The 22,693-nt window shown below is 40.3% G+C and overlaps 1 protein-coding gene and 1 long non-coding RNA gene across 3 annotated transcripts in view; one reads left to right on the top strand and one right to left on the bottom strand.

Annotated features, from left to right (window-relative positions):
- LOC125969059 (uncharacterized) overlaps positions 1-22,693 on the bottom strand; it is a 51,350-nt gene that overhangs the window by 17,107 nt on the left and 11,550 nt on the right. For both annotated transcript variants that reach the window (XR_007481421.2, XR_007481420.2), the window contains exon 2: positions 17,702-17,798. This is a non-coding gene — a long non-coding RNA (uncharacterized lncRNA). The remainder of the gene's footprint in view (positions 1-17,701; positions 17,799-22,693) is intronic.
- On the top strand, positions 18,734-21,880 carry adra2c (adrenoceptor alpha 2C). Its single transcript, XM_049720741.1, has one exon. It carries the CDS (start codon positions 19,038-19,040, stop codon positions 20,382-20,384), a length of 1,347 nt encoding a protein of 448 aa, XP_049576698.1. The 5' UTR covers positions 18,734-19,037; the 3' UTR covers positions 20,385-21,880.

Consider the following 22,693-nt stretch of genomic DNA (forward strand, 5'->3'; position numbering starts at 1 on the left):
GCTTAATGTTTACTTCCGGTTTTGCAAAATCCAGTGAGGTGTTGTCGTTTTCCTGCGGCAACAGTATGTGAAAAGAGTACAAATTATATTAGCCCTTAATCACGCGCCTAAAAAAAATGGTGGCATTAAAAGGGGGTTGGATTAATCTCGTTAATAACTCGATTAACTGACACCATTAATATCTATGTATATACACATACATATATCGCCCTCCCTACATTGTTTTTTTAATGTTCTGTAAATTATTGACATTTTAATTAGCTAGCAGTAAGTGAAGCTGTATTTTTCAAGAGGTGTGGACATAAAAGTAGAGTACACTGCTCATGTTTTCCCTGCGAAGGAAAGAAAAAGGCATCATCATACTAGCAAGGGAATTATGAGACTTGTGAACACACAAATTCACCTAATGAACGCGTCAATTGCAAAAAAAAGAAAAGTTATTCCACTCTGCTGCACACCTGTGATGCTGGATAATATCGCTTCTGTTTAAAGCGCGCAGGAGCAAAGATGCTGAACCGCTCCCTGAGAGAAGCTCTCCATCTGGTTTCACATTGCTGAGGGATGTGTGGGAACAACACTGCAACGGAGGTGTTAATGTTCCATTTCATGCTCAGAGCTTCTCCATGGGAGCTTGGAATGGCCGCCTCACGCTGACAGAATTTCATGTACGACAACAAAGTCGTCAGTGTAGCCAGCTGAGGCGAAATCTAACAACCTCTCAGAGGAAGCAACACTCGGTTGTCGTGATTAATTACGGTTAATTCACCATCCAAGCTACTACAAAACATGTTGTGACGGTATTCGGAATCCAGTGGCATTTTTGTCGCTTAATGCACGTCCAGTAGTTAAAAAAACAAATGTTGTTTGTATGCGAGTGCATACAGGCATCCTATGGAGGAGACTCATTTCACGCTACAGTGGCTGCAATGCCCCTCTTCATAGATCTTAGATTTCCAAGATATGTAAGGTTTGTAACATGAACTCCTGTAGGACTTTCCCTCTCATATACCATATTGGTTTCTTAATATTATTTACTGCAGGAGTTGTTAGAGATTTGCTCACTCCAACTTATTTTGCAAGAACCACAAGAGACAAGGCAAGTTCTTTTAGACACCTGCAGGTGGAGAGTCCATTCGTCGCTGTCTGAACAGCGATTATCGAATGAAGTCTGAAAGGTCTCCTTCCTGCAAGGGCATATTTATTAGGAGGAACAGAGTGGGGGTATGAGTGGGCTGAATAGAAAGCCCTTGTCCTCTAGTCTAAACATCTCAGGGGATGTTTTACGATCTTGTGATAAGGAGGACAAGGTAAGGTATTTATTACCTGTTGCATTCCAACATAATCCTATGATAAAGATAACCTGGAAAACCCTAACATCTCCCTCCTGTTTTATCATATGATTATGCTACCCCAAACAACAAAGACAAGCAAGAAAAAAACACATATATATGTATAATGAAGAAAGAAGAATAGGAAAAATAAAAACAACAAACAATGATAGCAACACTTTCCAGTGAAGATGAGGCATTACCTTAATACCCCAGATCAAACTTATTGTGTAAGCGAAAAACCTGCTGGCCAGATGTTATTAGCAGGAAAATTCTTACACGGTCCCTTTGCCTTAGACGACCAGAATGCTATCAATAAAAAACAAAAACACAGAAACAGTACATCATTGTATCCATCACTTGTGAAGCATTTTCGATGGTCAAATCATCAAGTTTCTGTAAAACATGCTCAACAGAACAGCATCTACGCAATCCACGTCTCATTATCATTATCACAACTGTCACGTCTAAGAAGTTGTATATGTGCCCGTGTTTTCGTCAGCTGATGATGTTCTAGTCTGTAGGTGAGGTCTGTCACACACACCGGCGCACACACTCTTGTCCAGTTGGCAGGCAGCATCGGACAACTCCTGTGACCACAAAACCATGATCCGTACTGAACAGGCACGTGCACTCATAGGATGCAGGTGAGGCAGTGCCACTGAACTTCTGAATGAAGTAGGTCCCGTCCGATGGTGCAGCCATGTTGGTAGTAGTGCCCTTACACCTTGAAAATGGCTCTCTCATCCTGGCACATAGCGGTGATGTCCAAAGCTCCCATCCAGTTTCCTCCTGGAGAGCAGTCGTCGTTAATGCATTTGTGGGTCCTGCAACCTTGGGTGCAACATGTGTAGTCAGCAAGACTTGGAATGGTCCCTCCCGTCATGGCTGGCCCAGTTCCTTCCTTTGATGACCTCGATGTAGACCCAGTCTACTGGATTTATGGGGTTGTCGACCTGTGAGGAGGAAAGATCAAGCGGCAGTAAATTTGTCTTTGACACAGTTTGAGCGTCCTGATCATATAATCTGCCAAGGACTGCTCTTCATCTGTTGTTTGCAACTCTCGTAGTCAATTGTAGTGCCCATTTAACTGGCAAATAGGAATGTTTGCGGGAAGAGTTTGAACACTTCCTAATGATTCCCTTTAACCAAAAACTATTTATGACAGGGGCGTTCCCATTTATTGCCTCCTGGTTTAAAAGAGATTGTCTTACCCATGCCTTCTTTCTCCTCACACGCTCGCATCCACACAGGGTGTGAACACACACACACACACACACACACATCTGCACGCACACACGCAGACAAAGAGATTCTAATCCATCTCTCATGTAGCTTCTCTTGACAGAATCTCCTATTGGTAACTGTATAGCAGACGTTTTAGCATATAATCCCATACTCTGCTCTCTCACTTCTACTTTTCCATGTCGGTGCAGTCGTAGGTGGCCCCTATTGCAGTCATTGTCTTGTTAACTGTTGCCTTGTGACTCCTATGCATGATTGTGTGAATGTTAAAAATTGAACGTACCTAACTTTCTGACCATCCAACCTCCACTGTGGTATAAAAAGAACTTACTATTGTATTGAGTAGGTACATCGAGCAACCTAGCTTCCTCCTGACTGCCAAATGTCCTGTTCTAAAATTTATATAACTCGACCTCTACGTTTTAAGCTTGATGAGCCAAAATATAAGATCTTGCTCTTGTTTCCTACCGTTTTAGCCTATTTGTTTTATCCAAATCCGTTCAATCTCTGATTATAATCTGTAGCCCTACGTATTTTTCAAATTTTTATTTATTTATTTATCAAATCTCCTCAGTTCTGTCAAACTCAGTGCACAATGAACCTCCCTTCCACTTTGAACCAAGCTTCACCAAATTTGGGAACGCCGTAGCAAGGAGTGCGATTTGGTTGTCAGACACTCCAAGTCCATATCTTTTTGCCGCACTTCACCCTATCAAGTTGGTGTTCTTTTGTTGTTGCTTCAGAGTGACCCCATCCATCACTCTTGAATGAGTCCATTGTTCAAATGAGTCAATTTTCATCATTGTGAGTTCCTCCGCTTTTCACTGTCTTTTCTCGTCCCCGAGGATGTTGTATTTCCTCCGGAGTGTACTTGTCCTCCTCCAAGCACAACAGCAGTCTTTTCTTGTCCTTCGCCAAAGGTCAAAGGTGCTTCAGAGCCAGGCACCATTTTGTGGTTGTTCACGGCTGCAGGCGAAGACTCGGCTTGGGTTTCAGGGGCCCTGACACTGAGAATGACAGGCTGGTTTGAACACTTGTAAGACTATCTCCAAATGTAGCTGCTTCCATCAATTTGCTGGTAATGTTTGTTTACCAAACTTCAAATTCTCCTAATAACAGAGGTCTCGTTTTTATATCGTAAATCCTGCAACTCATCCTATTTTTTGAGCTACATTTTATCTATCTATAGTTCCAATTTAATCGGACAGTATGTTGTCTTCTGTATCATTATTGAAGATCAACTCATCGAGGTCTGCTTTCCACATCAAGCCCTGATCTGTATGTCTTGACCTCTCACATGTTATTGTCATGCTTGCTCAAAAATGTGATTTAGAGTATGGTGCTGTGAATTCTCAATCTCCCCAATGAAATTGGATCCCACCTCGTAGTTCTTATCTTTCTCATGTTCCTGTTAGCCTGCAATTGTCCAAATCAAAAATGTTTTCTTTTAACTGTCTTTCTTTTGAACCTCTAAATCTCTCGTGTTGCTAAACTATCTACACCAGAACAAAAAATTTACCACAATATAACACCAAATGTATTCGAAAATTCATTGTCATAAAGTGTTGTATTATTACTATCTTCCACTATCTGTCCTAGTCCTACTCACTCCCCCCCTTCTGAGGCTTGGCAACGCCCATGCCTCACACCTTGACAAACTTTTTGGGAGAATGCGTTCTTTACTACATACGATTCCATCATCATTTAATTTGACTTTCTTTCCAAAACGCTTCTCAATTTCTCAGTTCACACATCTTCTACATGTGTTACTGGTTCTCCAGTTTTTTTCTAGTTAATTATCAATCCAAAAGCTACGTGTTTCTTTCTAACATTCAACCTGCTCAAAATCATTCTTTCATCAAAGTCGCTCTACTAATTTTCTATAGTAGTCGCCAACGACTTCAACCATTCAACCTGTAATTTCTTTTCATTCAGGCTATCATTCATCAATGTTCATTTGCATCTCACACGCAGTCTCCAAAAAGGAGTCTTTCTATCACATTGGTCCCAATTCATCCAAGCTCACCACACAACATTCATATATCATTTCCAACTCAGGTTTCCTGGTAGAACAATCCACCAATTCAAAAAAAACTTAACTAAAACAAACAATTGGCAAATTAATCTGAATTTCTTTCTTTGTTTTTAAATTTGAAGAACTCAATCTCTCAGATTTAGCTTGCATTTAGAATTTTGCATAATCTTATAACACAACCAATCAATTATTCCTATTAAATGTAGCATTGCAAAATCTTAAATTCACAATTTAGCTTCTTCCAATTCCTGAAAGCATGTTCCGTTGTTTTGTTAACTCCGAATTTCTCATGAGGGCTTGACACTAACATGCACTAGTGTGGATTAGTTTCTGCTCGCAAACAGATTTCTCTCTTTCCTCTCATTTTTATCTTTCAAAATTATTTCTGTTCTGCGGTGCAAATTGGATAGACCACAGTCTAGCAAAAAAATTTTTTTATACTAAAACTTTAGCCAATGTTCATCATTTTAACATATACGCACACACATGCACAGCTCTCGCATGCAAAAGGTAGTTCCCAGCAACAATGATTCGTCACAGGCTGGCCATTTCCTGTGGTCGATCATGAGCTGGTCCCTCCCATGCACACGAGGACAGCACATTCTAATTTTATTTATTTATCTTCTAGAAGCAAGTTGCATTCCTTTACCACTTGATTTGCATATTTTAACTTCAGTGTAACACAATTTGAGCTCTAGTCATTTGTAATTTGGGCATACAAACAGCATTGTCATACTTCTTGGATGGACAGGATTTCTAATAATCTAAAAAAAATTCTAATAATCTGACAATGACATGTTTTGCTGTCATATGGGCATCTATTCTTTCTTTCTCTGTATGAGCATAAGCGTTCAAAGAGGAGGAAGCTTGTCATGCTAAAAATTTTGCTTTTCTTCTGCTACTTCCTCCACCCTTTGATTGATATTGTTTTGCAAAACGACACTCTCGTGCGAAGTGTCCTCGTCTCCCACAGTTCCAACAGTTGTCAGAATCTCGTGGGGGTTTTGAATTATATGGCGGCCTGCGACCTTGTTGGCCTCTACCTCTCCCTCTAACCTGCTGGGACCCTTGGAAGAAGACTGTTGTATCTTCATCTAGTTCATCATCATCATTATCTAGATGAAATACATCAGAACTTTTGCCTTTTTTGATCACTTTTTCAGCATGTCTGGCCCATTGCATAGTTGTTGTCACACTTGCAACATCCACTTCCACCAAATGTTTCCTCACCCAGTTGCCTATTTCAGGGCGGAAATTAGTGAGGAGCGCATTTTTAAGCTGTTGTTGATAAGCACTCTCAGCTGTATCATTGAATGGGATGCCACTATGCACCCTGAATTCTTTTTCAAATCCCAATTGAATGGCGGCCTCATCACTTTTCAACTTTCTATCTTTTGTCTTTTGGATTTGTTCTCTTCTTTCTTGTGAAGCTTTCAACCACACTCTAGCACTTCTACCACTTCTCCCACATTTCAAATTTCCTTGTACTCCATACATTTTCTTCCACTTCAGCATGTATTGCATACAATTAAGAAATCTACTTGCCATGAACTTCTCGTTTTAAAGAAGAGCAGAGCAAGAGATTTACCGTTCTTATTTCCCATCTTAATTTTAGTCGCTTAAGGTTTTACAATTTTTTTCAAATTTTTTTTTCTTTGAGGATCCTCAATGCAGGTTTAAATTGACCTTTCAACAAATTACTAGCCTGTTTTTTTTTTTCCATGGATCAACGCTAGAACTGCTTTTTAGTCATTTTATCCTACCAGTCACACACTCAATCACACAAACTCCAGCGCTTTTTTAGGCCTCATGGCTCGGACAAACCAAAGCCGTATCTCATAGCTCGGATAAACCAAAGCCGAATCTCATAGCTCGGACAAACCAAAGCCGAATCTCATAGCTCGGACAAACCAAAGCCGTATCTCATAGCTCGGACAAACCAAAGCCGTATCTCATAGCTCGGACAAACCAAAGCCGAATCTCATAGCCCGGACAAACCAAAGCCGTATCTTTAGCGCTTTAACTTACTTGTCCCCTGGTTCGTTGCACCGCCGGATCCCGTCAATCCACCTCTGTCAGACGAAGGCAGACCTAAGATGCTGGCCCAGCGAAGAATTCTCTTCCCAGGACTTTCTTTTCCAGGTCCTCCTAATGGACGCTGGCTTGTCGACAATGCAGCACGTCCTCCTTCGCCGGTCAGATGGTGGGTATGAGGATCCCGGGTTTCGGCACCAAAATGTTAGAGATTTGCTCACTCCAACTTATTTTGCAAGAACCACAAGAGACAAGGCAAGTTCTTTTAGACACCTGCAGGTGGAGAGTCCATTCGTCGCTGTCTGAACAGCGATTATCGAATGAAGTCTGAAAGGTCTCCTTCCTGCAAGGGCATATTTATTAGGAGGAACAGAGTGGGGGTATGAGTGGGCTGAATAGAAAGCCCTTGTCCTCTAGTCTAAACATCTCAGGGGATGTTTTACGATCTTGTGATAAGGAGGACAAGGTAAGGTATTTATTACCTGTTGCATTCCAACATAATCCTATGATAAAGATAACCTGGAAAACCCTAACAGGAGTCACCAATGTTTTTGAGAGTGAGAGCTTCTTCTGGATTCAGGCGAACACATCTGAAATAACAAATTTGCTTAACACAATGGTATTTACGTTATTAAAAGTACAAAGTTCAAAAGCATTTAAAAAAACAACTATAGACATTTTAGTAATATTAAAAGATTACTAAAACCAACGACTAAAATAACATCCAATCAAAGACCTCAATCATATGCACAAGGGGACGATAACATAGGATTTAACCTAGACATTAAAGTATTCACTCGGGTGGCAGATTATTCCAATTGTGTGCAGCTAAGAAACTAAATGATGCTTTGCCATGATTGCTTTGAACTCTGTGCTCCACTAATTGACCCAAGTCTACAGACTGCCTGGGTTTTATTCCATTGGTATTACTTTAATGGTATATTCAGGACCTGAACCTTTCAAATAAGGAGGACAGAGAAGGAGTATAAAATAAAATAATAATAATAATGATGATGATAATAACATACTGACTGATTCAATATGTACGGAAGTGGTGTCAAACTAATTTTCACTGAACCTAACTGTTGAAATATGATGGAGGGGGCATTATGTGTTTGTGACTGCTTTGCGTTCATATCCAAGTTTCCCCAAGAGACATTTGGCAGGATAAATTTACACAATTTGTCCGCCAATGTGATGGAGTAAGACAATGAGCCATAGGACGGAAGTCAATCAACAACATGAATTCATCAGAAATTGCTGGAGTGGCCCAGTCAGAGTTCCAATTCCAACTGAATTGATCTTCACTCAAGAGAGAGCAATTCATGCCAGACATCCCAAGACTGCCAAAATGTATTGATGTGATCACCCCAGTGGAAAAGACTAATATAGATTTTTTTTAAGCATCATTTTTAAATACTTGGATGAAAGTACTTTGCAGTCAGGATGTGCCCATCTAAATAAATCAACAAATCTCAGATTCTCACAAGAGCTACTCACAAAAACATCAGATGGTTTTGGAAGACCAAAAATATCTAACCTTCGACGTTGACGGGAGTGTGCTCCTTGCATTTTTATCCCAGTAATTTTATTTTAAATTAGTTTTGCATGCTTTTGATTTGTCTTTTATAACTATGCCACCATTTCCCCCAACTTTCAAAATACCAACTGGAACTCCTCTGCAGAACCATTTCAAGGGACCTTCAAGCATCTATTGGGGTGGTGGATAGGAAAAAACATACAAACTCTGACACATAGTAGGTTTACCATATTTACAGGGGAAATGATGCGTTCACAATTGAACAAAACCTGTTTAAAGTGCTTTACTTTGTGCCACCTGGCAGCAAGTGATTGGAAATTGGAAAAATTAAGAGACAGCCAGAGTTGATCTATCTGTGTTAAAGTCCTGGATTAAATTTCAAAGTCTGTCATAATAACTCATCTATATTCATAACAACACCACATCGGCAGTATTATAGCCCACCGTCAATTATTTTTTAAGATTGGAGCGTTTTATTAATAATTATTCCGCACAACTCTGTGATATTGCTTCTTCTTTGCTTGAGCTTCTAGCTTGAGTATGTGTGCTAGAAAATACACGAGTGTGTGCTTGGTTTTACTTGCTCAGTCCAGACCAAATGTGTGCAGAATAACAATGCCTGCCACTCCCGTGGAAGACTGAGTACCAGTAAATGCATACTTTATAATCTTTCCATTAGGCGCAAATGTAATTGAATTAGCCGCAGCATGTTCATCTTCAGTGTTGGAAGCAGCAGGCCGTGTGTGTCCATATTTCTGTTTGTGAGTCTTCAAGAATATGTTCACTGTGCATGAGGAAAGCCGAACCAGTGTGCAATCATGTGAGCAACGTTTAAGAGTGCCCATTCTTGCCACGTAGACCCGCTGCATGTGTTTTTCTTCTTGTCCCCCTATTTACTTTCAATGTGAATTGAGCTCATCTGTTCCAATTCATTTACCAAAGTGCTTGCTTATTGATGGCGAAGAGAACAATTCAATAAGTGGAAACGCCAAAGTATTTTTGCTTGCGATTATCCTCCTCGTCTTTCCGCTTTCCTTAAAGGTTAATCTCTTAATAATGAATACTCCTTGTCCCCATTTAAATGCAGTTTCCTTGTAGCATTTGAACTTGTAACGGCTCCTCTTTCAGAGTTAAGCATTTGAAGATGTATTTTCAGTGGCATTTACAAAGAGCTTCAATCTTCCAAGCAGGCAGGGGCTTGCAGAAGGAGGGCTCGCGAAGCCAAGGAGGTGGCAGCCTGAGGTGATGGATTCAGAGAACCCTCAAAATTTCAAGGGCAACCTAAACTCTGGCCAGGCAATGCATTGGTATCAACCAGTAAAATGTTCCATCTGGCACTATGTCTCTCCTAAACCATCAACTTATATCAGTGCCTTTCAGAATTATTGGTACTGCAGGTTAAGATGTGATAAAGAGCAAAAATGTCGATGGCGTGTCTCTCACCCTATTCCCGATGATCCTACTGACATTGGTCAGTGCTTTTTTTCGCAGCCAATAATATGACTCGTTGTAACTCACCTTCAAATAAAGTTTGGTGATGGTTGTGTTGACGTAGTTATTTAGAGCGCTGCGTGATAGGAACAGAATCTAAAAGCAGAGACAAGCTCCATGCGGGCAGTAGGAAAATATCAAACCCTTGAGAAATATAATCTATTCCTTTGTGTCTGCTTCTTTTTCCAAGCATAGTTTGCTGCTGCGAGTCAGTTGTCAATGTACCAGCTAGTATTTGTAACTGTGAGCTATGAGTCATTGCAAATTTTGTTTTTGCATTGTCGATGTCTTTCATTAGTGTGTGATGGTGAGAGCAAATTGTGTGATTTAGATAACATTCTAGTTGAAAAGTCGATAATGTTCTCGTGTCTCACTGGAATAAATACTCTTGTTGTCTTACTGGAATAAATCAACTGTCTCAAAGATGTTGGGTGCTCAGAGAAAATCATATATTTGGATAATGGAATATTTGACTTCTCTGACATTCCATTAAATCATGCAGTTCTGTCTATGTAATGTAGGGTCTCATACTTTTTCTTAACATATTGCCCCAAAATATTCTGTCTGTCACATTGAATTAATTTGTGGGTAATTCTAATAAGGCCGTACTTGGTGAGTTCACGAAAAAGCACTCTGGGTTCTTCAAATTGAGAAATGGCCCAAAACTGAGACAAAAAATAAAATGGCTGATCAGGACTTGCTTCAACAGATGCCTCCTATACTCTCTGGCGCATGGTTGTCTGCCACTACACAAATGTATGTGTGCGTGTTTGCATGCATGCACACAAAAATGCAAATAAGTGGAAATGATGATCATTTCCACAGCGGCTGAAATGTAACCATTCAAGTTGAAAATTTGAAGTGAAAGCTCAAAGGTAGAATCTTTATTAAAATCCACGAGTGCTGTCACAACCTGTCCATTGCACAAGCTTAAAGGATTTTTTTTTTTTTCTGTGAACAAAGGCAAAGTTGGAATGAATATTATTGTTGTTTTTTTTCCCCATGGAGCAAACTCCAACATACTAAAGACCACATTAAAAAACAAAGCCTCTCTAGAAAGCTCTAATAAAAGGATGTGAATATAAATGGAGAATGGAACGGTTCAGGGGACACAAGAACTGTCAAGACAAGGCAAGAAAGTGTGTGAATAATTTACCATTTGTCAACAGGCGTGAACAAATGCAAGCTTGATCACAGTGGAGATTAGCACACAATTCAGTCAGCATGACAAGTTAATTCACTGTGAAGTCAAAGTGTACAAGTTGAAAATTGTTCATGGAGGCATCGCCATTTCCCTTCGCCCCTATTGCTCAGTTTGGGCAAATACAAGCTCTGCCATACTCAAGGACATATAAGGACAGTATCTGTGGCAGCAATAACTCAGTCCATCAGGACTTACGGGTAGAACTGGTAGCAGAGGGTAAAGTTGTTGGAGAGACAATGCTCTTGACCCTCCTAGTACTGAGCTCAGCTCCATTTACGGAATATTTCTACATGTGTGTTTTTCTCCTTTTGCTGCTATAGTGTAATGTAACGGAAAATTTGTAGAACATTTTGTGCAGGGATTAAATCTGTATTGGCAAGCCCCCAAACAACTGTTAAATAAAATGCTGGAGGGATTTAACTGGTGTTAATCAGATTCCTGACCGGTCATAGAACCTCTTATCCCTGTCACAAGGTTAAAAACACCTCTCAATTGGCAGTTGAGCTAAAACAAACAAGTAATTTAATAAACAAAACAAATACAAGCGAGGGAGATGTGAGACATAGGGCAAACACTCAAAATACAATTGTGTTAACAAGTAGTCAAACAATCATTGTTTTTATCCCTTTCCAGTTAAAAACAGTGATTTAAATAATTGGTCCTTGAGGATTTGGAAAGCACACCCTTGACTGATTACATGTCAATCACAGGACTGACACATTGAAATCTACGGAAAATTAAAATTGCATTTTTTTTGTATGGATCGAGTATCTGGGGAGACCTCACATGCAAACTGTACACAGTGAAACCCCGAGACACAACTGGGACCAGCAGTGAGATGACAGTGTTAACTAATGACCCTCTGTGCTGCCCCTAATGGAATGAAATCCCCCATCCAATTCCCACACTCGCTACACTCCTCTCATCCCTGCTGGAAATGGTTCTAGAAAGAAAAGGAGTCAGTGGCAGCCATATGACCATCCAACCAGCCAAGGAGGTCTTTTATTTTTTTCTATGTCCTACCTCTACTGTTCAATTTATTGCCAACCTGCCTTCATCCCCCCGTCTGTATCCCTGCCTCCGTGGTCCTTATGTGCTTAACAGTGCGCATTTTGGCATCTGGTAAAATGATATATCGACCCGAGTGAAAATGGGGGAGCTTAGGTGGAGTTCAGCTTACACATGGGTGCATTGCAGTGAGCTTCTGTGTTTGTATGGAAAAAGCTTCCTCACTGATGTTCTCTCACTCACAATAACTCGGCACATGCATCGACGATGACCAGGACTCATTACTAGTCGCTGGTTTAGAAGATACTTTATTTGTAGCATATTTCCTATAAATAAAATATCTTCTAAAGCTACCCAAAAACAATTTTCGGGACCTAAAAAAAAAAAGTAAAACAGGATCATTTATAGCACTGGAGATGGCAAAAACAATTAATTGAAACGTGTGCACCCAATTTTTGTATTTTAAATTCATTGATGATTGATCTTACATAATCATCCCTCCCTCAAAAAAGAATTGTTAGAATAAATCATTAAAATCCCCAAATTAACATTCTTGTCCATGATGGGTGTATGTAAACTTCAGATTGGCTGCATGTTCAGGATACTATATCTCTTTGTCCTTTTCCCGTTGTCAAATAGTAACTTAGTAAAAGTTTTCACAGCTAATCAATAAGGCTCTCCCGTTGTTTGATCCTGACATCAATTCATCTGGGTTTCCAGGCTAAAATGTGACCACTGAGCGAATGACATATCACAGATGGTAATTTTTCTCGTCAATCTGGTGTGTAAATCATAATGTTGCTGCTAAGATGGTATAGTGCCAGGCAAAGTCTACTGTGTCACGTTTCAACATGTTCCTGCTGTGAACAGTTCTCAAGTTGTCTGAAGTCTGCCTGTTTGTAGCAAATGTCGCTCAGATGGACACAGTTGAACTTTAGCATATAATATTTTTGGTATACTTTTTATGAGAAATTTGATCCTTGATTGAAAATGATTTGTTACCATTTCTCTATTGTATCCGATTAATAGAGCCGTGTTACATAAGATGATCTTTGTTTTTACTCTGTAAGAAGTGTTAGCATATACAAATGCAAAAGTAATGAATATATTTAAAACAAAAGGTTAGTGCGGTGCAAAAATGGAAATGTGGCAAAAGCATAATTTTGACTTGATCCAGAACACATTATGTGATAGACTTATACAAATAATGCACTCAAAGCAGCTTTCCAACAACAAAAAATGAATACCTAAAATGAAGTGAAGTCAAATGAGCTTAACCAGGCTTTTCTGACAATTCTAAGATATTAGATTTTTCACCCAAAAGTAATCATAATAAATAATCACATGCAAATGGCTTTATAAGCAGTCTTCTAAAATAATCACGTGCAAGTTACAAATCTATTTTTAAGCATCTTTCTTTAATTATCAATGATTGTGAGAGTCAATGTTTAGAAAATTCATGAAGCAATTCAGGTTTCTTTCACCAATTTTACTCATCTGCACAAGTCAAATAAAAACAAAGCTCATTAGTGTATCGTTTCAAATCAAACAAGATAGCCTACTGTGCTTAGCACTCATCAGTTAAAGTGGCTTGTGTCAGATGTCATTTTCATAGTTAATTGCTATATTCACTTGGGAAACAAAAAACAAACTTAAGTGAATGTGGACAATGTGATAGCATCTCTAATTTAGAACCTCTGCAGTGTCTAGGACATTGTTATCTGCAGTGTCTAGGACATTGTTATTTGGGTCCACCCAGTTTGTGTGTGGAGATAAAATAACTCTGTTTTTACCATGATAAAAATGCATAGTACCAGTTTGTAGCCATAGCTACATGGTTGCTGATTAATTCAAGGAGCAATAGATGAGGGGACCGTGTACTCTACATTTTGAAACCACAGCTACCTTCCAGAGCCTTATTCCAAAAGCCAAGAAACTAATAATGTTGTCCTCTAAAACTGTTGGAGCGTAGTATAACTCAAGAACTAAAAGGTGACCTATTTTAAATTACACACATAAAAAAAGAAAGAAAGAAAAACATACTAAATTAAAACATTTTTGTACTTATATACTTTTTTTGTGCTTTCGGAATACATTTGTAAAAGAAAGAATCTGTGTCTGACCTTAGTCTTCCGCCATCTTAAAATCGAATTGTAGCCCTCAGCAAGATTCTAAAGGTTCAAGGTTCTAAAGACAACCTTGTCTTAAAATAGAGACACCTTTAGAACACTCTGCCCTTGAGTCACACTGGTAATCCCATTGACACAAAGTTAGGCAATAGATGAATAAAGCTTGTGGCAGTGACAAGATGTTTGGGCCGCGGTGGGATTCAAAGCTGAGAGACACATAACACAAAATCAAAGACTTTGGTATAAAGTTACAAAGAGTGGGAGTCGCTGCCTTCCAAAGTAGACTACTAAAGTGATTACGGGGCATTTTATCTGACTTGGAGTTCAGGAGGCTCGAAGAAAAAGACACCACTGTTCTGCAAGGGGATGATAGAAACTCCTTTGGGCTGGATGCTGCTTTGCTGAACTGTTTGTTACATTATCTACACAGTAGTTGTCTGCTGAGGTTGCATGGCAATTTGTCAACGTCAACTGCAGTCACACTCTATTGTGGAGGCCCAGCGAAAACTACAACAGTATACAATCTTTGAAGTCTTATGCTGCTGTCTAGAGACCTAATTCATTAGCGGTATCCTGTATTTTAGCACTTATTTGTCCCACCTTTCAAAATAGTTCATCTTATTGAACTTTTTACAGTTTGGTCTTAAGCGTGAGATTTTTCCAAGTCAAATATCACAAAAGTCATTGAATTATTAGGTAAAAAAACTTTTCCAGGCCCTGATATCCATTTTCCCCTAAAAACCCTAAATGAATAACTTTATTAATTCAATAATTGAAAATGCGACCTTCCACAGTAAGAGGTATGATCTGATGCTGTTATTCTTTAGCGACAAATTTGTTGAGACTGATTTGTCAACATCTAATTTGCCTGCAGCTATTTCCTTCAGTCACAATCAAGAATTTGATCAATTAATGAATTATTACATCATTAATTTGTTCATTCAAATGCAGACGAGTAATAGAGCAGTCTGCTTTGCACAACAGCCGCTATTGGACCAGATTAGAGAAGCGTAAATAGTATAAAGTGTAATATTGTGGAAGGTTTTAAGAGTCAGTGTATATAAATGCTTTTAAGAGTTTGCAAGCCCAAAACTGGCTCCTGGTTCGCCGAAAGGAACGCTTTATTCCATCAGAGCAGGTCACAACGTTAGCAAAAGAGCCCAGTAATAGCCAAGATCACTCACTGTGGTCCCAATTATACGGACAGAGCAGTGGCCCCAGGGCAGGAGTTAATGATTATAATAAGGCTTGTCTGTCTGTTCAAAATCAGCTTAGAGTGCACCCACACTGACCGGCAGCATCACTCCAGCCGTAGTTGGATTTAAACGGGCAGCATGTGAACGAGCTTGGTGTTTTTGGGATGGGGTCCTAGGTTTGTTTCCCGGGCTGATGAACCGAGACCTCTTTGGCCCTTCTCATTACATCTCACAGCTATGAAGAGGATCAATTAAGACTTTGGTGTAAGAGCGCCTGCTATTTAATTCAGTACACAGTTGAGCAGTCTGTGATTAATGACAGGTACTTAGCTCTGAGACATGGTCAATAAACGTACTGGTCCGGGGAACCTAATGCCAGGCTGCAATTCTCTAGGCAAGTCCACCTCCAAGAGCGGAAAGAGGTTAATGGGAACATTGGGCAGGGGGGGAAAACAACTTCATGAAATTTTCTACTGGCAGTATATGTTGTAGAAAAAAAACATTAGGGGGACAAAGACAAATAGAGCACAGAAAGTGAAGGCTGTAAGACAGATGGGGACATTTAGGTTCTGCTGTAATCGTTTATGTGCTGTGCATGCATGTGTGTCCTCATGGAGCAGGGACACATAAAAATAAATGAGCACCTACCTGAGATATCCTTTGGAACTTACAACTAAGACAAGATCAAAAATGACTGCAAAAATGTGCACATGTAGATCTTGCGAGACAGGAGACAACTTCGAGGATAGGAGAATAAATGAATCTGACAAAAGAAAATGTTTGGAATAAGATATGACGTGAGTGCTATGAGAACATCACAATGAAATCCAAGATTTTGTAGCCAGCTTTATAAAGTCACCAGCATCATCCCATGACAAAAACAATGTATTGTCTTTTGAGAGGAGGCTTCCCCATCTTAGTGGAGTCAATGTGCCAGGATATAATGAAGCTGTCTTGGTGGCTGAAAACCTGCCAGAGGTGTTTTACCCTCTAGGTAGGAATACACAGATGGTTGATTTTGTATCAACGTGCAGTCAAAGCTGCTCCCATATAGTGTGCACGTTGGAGCCGATAACCCCAACAGCTGAATATACATATCGTGACTACTCCCATTTAATCCACTAATCCTCTTATGAGCACAATTACCACAAGGCAAACATGCCACCAATTAATGGGAGGAGAGCGGAGGAAAATATGTTTCCATGGACAATCAAGGTCACTATATGGAGCTTCCACGGGGTGCATGTGAATTAGTTCTTTAATACACTGCGCGTAGAAAATATAGACAAATGTACACCACCACTTGTTTGTTTGAATGAACCAAGGCCCCAAAACCTTGGAATTATGAATGTAATGTTTTGAGCAGATGACAGTTATCTTTTCATTGAATTTGATTGATGCATGCAAATCAAAATTACGTTATGTTAAAATGCAACACACTGTTGTTTAACCTTGGTGTCATGATACAAGGTGAATTTGTGGAAATCCATAATCATATTTATTCTCACATGGATGCACACGTTATTGTAAATCCTATTGTAAAATAAAACAAGATTAAAAATAGGCTTATGTTTTCGTGTGATGGTTGCGAAACAATACATTTCCACGACTTTTTGTTTTGATGAAATAAATACTTTGTTGTAAAATGGTTAACAAATGTCATTGGAGAATGATGCTAGATTATATTGTACTGCCTTCAAATATTACCGGTAGGCTATTAGTTTGTTTGTACCATATTTGAAAAGTAATTATGACACCAGTCAGTGGTGCAAATTGTAAACATGTATATTTTATTTGAGAAGACTGAATTACCTTCAGACAGTCGTCCCACTCTATTTGAGCGCTAGAATTTCTTTCGATGTTCAGTCTGACAGAAAAGTATGGTGGCCTTTAATACTCAATAAGCATTTGGACAAAGCACATCACTGTAAATATTGATTATGATTTGTCAGTCATGCAATAAGTCTTCCACCTGTCACACCAATATGCTCAGCAGTCTTTGGGGAGCAACATTATACAATGATGACCTTTCCTCATCGCCATTGACTAAATAATCTGCGCCAATGATTGTGTGAATGTGTCAGCCTTTATTGTGAAATATTTTACACACTGCTTTTAGCATATCACAACAAAAAATCTGGGGGTCCCAAAATTAAAGCCTGGGATGAAGTCATGGGTCAGACTCGATATTTATTGAAAAAATGATCGCATTTGTGCTTATTTTCCCCTTGGTACAGCCATCTCACCTCTGTGCGACAGTGGGCACGTATTCAGAAGCAAACGCCTCCATAAAAGACCTCGCTTGTTGCTGTGGAAGCAGACTAATTTGGATTTGCACTTCTCCTTTTCATACAAACCCTTGTACTTGTTGAGGTGTTTGTTTTCATAGTGTGTATTTGTGTTATTCTCTTTCATTACAGCCACATTGACATCGAACACAAAACAAACAAGTCTGCCCTTTACATTTGTGAAAAGATAAGCTGCCTCCTACCTGTCTTGATCGGTTTTGTTTTCCATCTTTCGTTTGGCCATTTTTGGAAGGAGAGCTGAACGTTTACCTGAGGAGACTGGTAGCATGGTTGCTGAAACTGCAAAAGAAAAGAAAGGGGCTCTTATTGGTCTCAACTGACATGCCACTTGCAAAGCATTCTGGGATTTTTTATATTATGGTGGAGGGACACAACTGCACATTTGATATGATCTCATAGGCCAAATATAATTACCCTACGAGCCAACTCTTGCCTGCCGGCCTGATCATATGTGAAATCTGACAGCTACAATATACACAATTGGATTAAAATTTTCAATAAGCATTAAGTAAATTACAAAGTAAATTATAAAGTTGAGTCTAAGTCTAAGTCTAAGTCTAAGTCTAAGTTGTTCTGTCGCTCACTATATGTTGCTGGCATAGATAGATGAACAAAGACACATTATTTGTAGCGAATAGAAAATAATATCCGGACCTAAGTAAATTTTGATAATTGATGATCTTTCATGACACACCAATGTGCCACAACACAGTGATTTATGTCCTACAGTAAATACCCTACTGCATGCATACAAGAAAGTCAATCTATAATTTGTATGTAGGTTATTGCACTCTCTCGCATATGTTACAAGCGTGATCTCTCGGGTGCAGGCACAAGGCTGAAACTAGGCTTCTGATTGTGCGCCTTCACAGTTATTGTATGTGACCTCCAGTGAGGAGTGCCTGCTGACAGTGTTTAAACGCTCCCTACAATGACTTCAACGCAAGCATTGGCTGAAAAGCGCCCCCTCGGCGACAGCAGCGCGCACGCAAATATTATCAACAATTTTCCAATAAAAGGCAAGTGTGAGATGAAAGTAAGTACTGTTTCAGATTTCCCTCCAATAATTGCGCTCATCTCATCTCTACGGTGGAGCGGGTCCCTCCTTTCTCGTTGTGTAAAAAAAAAATAAAAAATAGGACACGTGGTTGTTTCGCGCCCTCTCAGCCTCAAACGTTCCACTGGGGAGCCAAGGAAGAGGAGGAGGGGGAAAGAGGAGGAGGAGAGATGCAGGAGCAGGCAGGAGGAGAGAGGACGTGCTCAGAGGGGTGTCTGCTTTCTAACCACGGACACTGAGCTGCGGAGCATCCTGCGCACATTTGGAATTAACACTTATGAGCGCCTCTCACTTTTTACTTTTCTTTTCATTTAAGAAGAGACTTGCAGGGTGTGGAAGATGAGCCAGTGGAAAGAGAAGCAAAAAGACATGCTGGATGTATTTTTTGACTGTCAAGTCCTAATGTGACATTGCTTCACGATATGCATGTGACTTTTTAGGAGAGTTCACTATACGCCAAGATGGATTTCTTGAATTTCTCCTCTTTAGAGGAAGGGACGGAGGCAGACAACATCTCCACTAACAACACCTCTCAGAGCAAGTACACCCCTCTCGCCATCTGGAGTCTGGCTGGACTTGTCAGTTTTCTAATCCTGTTTACGATAGTGGGCAATGTCTTGGTCGTTATCGCCGTTTTAACGAGCAGAGCTCTGAAACCACCCCAGAATCTTTTTCTGGTGTCTCTGGCTAGTGCAGACATCCTGGTGGCCACGCTGGTCATGCCCTTTTCTCTGGCTAACGAACTTATGGGCTACTGGCTTTTTGGTACGATATGGTGCGACATCTATTTGGCTCTGGATGTTTTATTCTGCACCTCCTCTATTGTGCACCTCTGTGCCATTAGTCTGGACCGCTACTGGTCAGTGACACAGGCGGTAGAGTACAACTTGAAGAGAACGCCAAAGAGAGTCAAAGGGATGATTGTGGTGGTGTGGTTGATCTCAGCTGTTATCTCCTTCCCACCGCTGATATCGATGGACAGGAGCAACAACGAGACAACCCCACAGTGCTTTATAAATGATGACACCTGGTACATCCTCTACTCCAGCATCGGGTCCTTCTTTGCCCCCTGTGTCATCATGATTCTGGTCTATATTCGGATCTACCAAGTGGCAAAGACCAGGACCAGAACCATGTCAGAGAAGAAAAGGGATGTGGATTCACCACAGGAGAACGGTCGAACAGACACGGACAAAGCCGGTTCGTTTAAGTCTGAAAGAGGGGGAAGTGTTAAAGAGCTTGATTGTGAAAACGGCCATTGCAAGGAACACACGGCCAGTTCGTCCGTGACAAACACTTCTAAAAACCGGCACGTCAACCACCACGACGATTTCGAAGACAGCAGTTCATCGGACGAGAAACCCAAGAAAAGCTCCACGTCGTCCAAACATCACCACGATGACCGAAAAGACAGGAAGTCCAGCAGGAAAAGCAGTTCTGCCTCGAAATTCTCCAGCAGGAAGTCGTGCGCCAGTTCCAAGTCCATGGAGCTGTTCTCATCTCGCCGCAAACGCAGAAGCACAGTCAACAGGAAGAAAGTGTCGGCAGCACGAGAAAAGCGCTTTACGTTCGTCCTGGCTGTGGTCATGGGGGTTTTTGTTTTGTGCTGGTTCCCCTTTTTCTTCTCATACAGCCTGTACGGAGTCTGTAGGGAGAAGTGCAAGATCCCCGAGACGCTCTTCAAGTTCTTCTTTTGGATCGGCTACTGTAACAGCTCTCTAAATCCGGTCATCTACACCATCTTCAACCAAGACTTTCGCAGAGCTTTCCAGAAGATTCTCTGTAAGTCATGGAAACGCTCTTTCTGACGAGATTTAACAGACATTTCATCGGGCAGATTACCGTTTAAGCGGTTCTTAGTTGTAGAGAAAAGTGGGGAAGTCTTCCCACCTTTTACTGTCAGGGATCGTGCTTGAAATGAAGGGATGGCGACGGATCAAAGGCTAAAGGTGCGGGAAAGTGCACCACTTTTATTCCCAGTCGAAGCTTTCACTGAATGCTAGGCAGCTTTTTACACACAAATATTTGCTTCGACTAAACCACTCACATTGATTTATGCTCCCTTCATCGAAATACAATAAACTGACTCATAACATCCACTGTGATGCACACGCAGGGCGACAATTGCAACTGGATGAACTGCTCAGGAGACGAAGGGTTTATTGAGACACTTTACTCACACGATCATTGAACATAATGCCAAGACCTTGACAATCTCCAATTGTTATACATAGATAAGACAAAAGACAAGACAATATCGTCTATGGCTCTAAATCTGTTTTTCCTTGACCTTTGTTGTACGTTTCACTCAATATGAGGACCAATGGGACGAAGGGGCTCCTTTCTTACTCTTACAGTGTCAAAATGAGGGAAAAACAGAAACACTTAGAAAAATCTATACGTGGAATCTCATACAGAAGTTATATATCTGCCTCTGTGAGAGGTTCCTGCCTGTTCATATACTGAGAATGAAGTGCCAACCTCATCAGAATGTGTGACTTTTTATCTCGTACAAATTCTGTGGACTCGGTGGAATGTAAGGCTCTGTGGCACAATGGGAAAGTCATTCCGTGCAGGGCATCTCTCTGGAACTACAATGTCTCATGAGTCTGAAACAATAGATGGATGGATCACTGCCTCCCTGCTGCGGCAGATGGACATGCACCGAGGCTCCTACTATGTGTGTGAAAAAAATGTCAAAAAGAGGTGAAAGTGTGGAATGTGGAACTATATTGTTAAAGGCTGTTAATCCACACGGCCACTGTGTGTGTGCGTGTGTGTGTGTGCCCACGTGTGCGTGCATGTGCGTTTGTGTGGTGCAACCCTGAATTTGGCACCAGGACTGATCCTCTCTGCTCAAGTGTCTTTTTGTCCTCCTTGTCAGGCAGATTTGATGTTTTCCACCACCTCACCAAAGTCAGACACATTAAAAACCTCTTACAAAAATATTGCTCGCTTTTATCATCTGCTGCTGGCACACATAAGAATGCACATTAGACACTCTTCTCATTTACAATATATTCCTCTTGACATGTCAAGCATTTATAGCCAGGAGGTTAAATGATTATTTTCCCTTGTAAATATGTGGAAACAGTACAGTATTATTGTGCGGTGCTTCATTATCACCCACTTATTGCTATGATCAACAACATGTACTGTTTGCATTATGAACAATGCGCTCATGGATTTTCACGCCACATCAAACAGTCCTTTTGTAATGTTTTAGAAGAGAAACAAGAACAAGTGTTGATTTCTCTGCTTTGTGCTCAGTCTAACAGATCAAATAAATCAAATTGAAACTGTGTATTGCTGCATTGGCTGTATTCTTCATTAATGTTAAATGGCTCTGCATGTGTGCCACAATGCCTTTTGTTTAAGTGCTGGTTGGATTTCCAGCAAAAAGTTAAATTTTGCAGTTGCCTGCTCAGAGCGGAGTCAAAGGCTATGTGACTAATCGTGTGACCATGTGCGATAACCATAGAAACAGAAACTTAACTTTACTGAGACATAGGGCTACTAAAGGTGTTTCTGAGCAGAAGTAGGGTATTTTTTTCTATTTTACTATCAACAATATTGACTTTCAATTTGTCAAATATCCAGTACTGAAAAGCGTCAGCTGAACATGACACAAAATGACTGCAGACTAACAATTTTGCAGTATTTTTTGCATTTTATTACACTCTTACTGGCCATTATAGCTTCTATGCTTGCATCGTTATTACATGCATAAACTCATGACTCCTATGACAGTATTAAAAAACTAAATCAAATTATAGCATTGACTTAAGACCGATTGTCAATTTTGCGCCGGTTATGAGGCAAACTCATTAGTCTTAAATAATGTACATTTATGTATGTGCTTGAAAAGACTAATATAATAGCCTCTGATTCAGTCACCGTTTAGATCATTACCAGTGACCCTGACAAGGTTTAATACAGCCCAAACATCCTCCACCTGTCTCATGCCTATTTATTTATTCCCTGAAAGCCGAGTGGCGTCACTTCAGTGACCAAGCAGAATGAATTCTGTCAAAGTGTTTATAGCATGCTGTGTCAGCAGGTCACATTTCCACACCACTGACACTTCTGATAGCTACAGTGCTGCAAATTGGAACGA

Source organism: Syngnathus scovelli, chromosome 5 (assembly GCF_024217435.2).
Source record: "Syngnathus scovelli strain Florida chromosome 5, RoL_Ssco_1.2, whole genome shotgun sequence".
Taxonomy (NCBI): domain Eukaryota; kingdom Metazoa; phylum Chordata; class Actinopteri; order Syngnathiformes; family Syngnathidae; genus Syngnathus; species Syngnathus scovelli.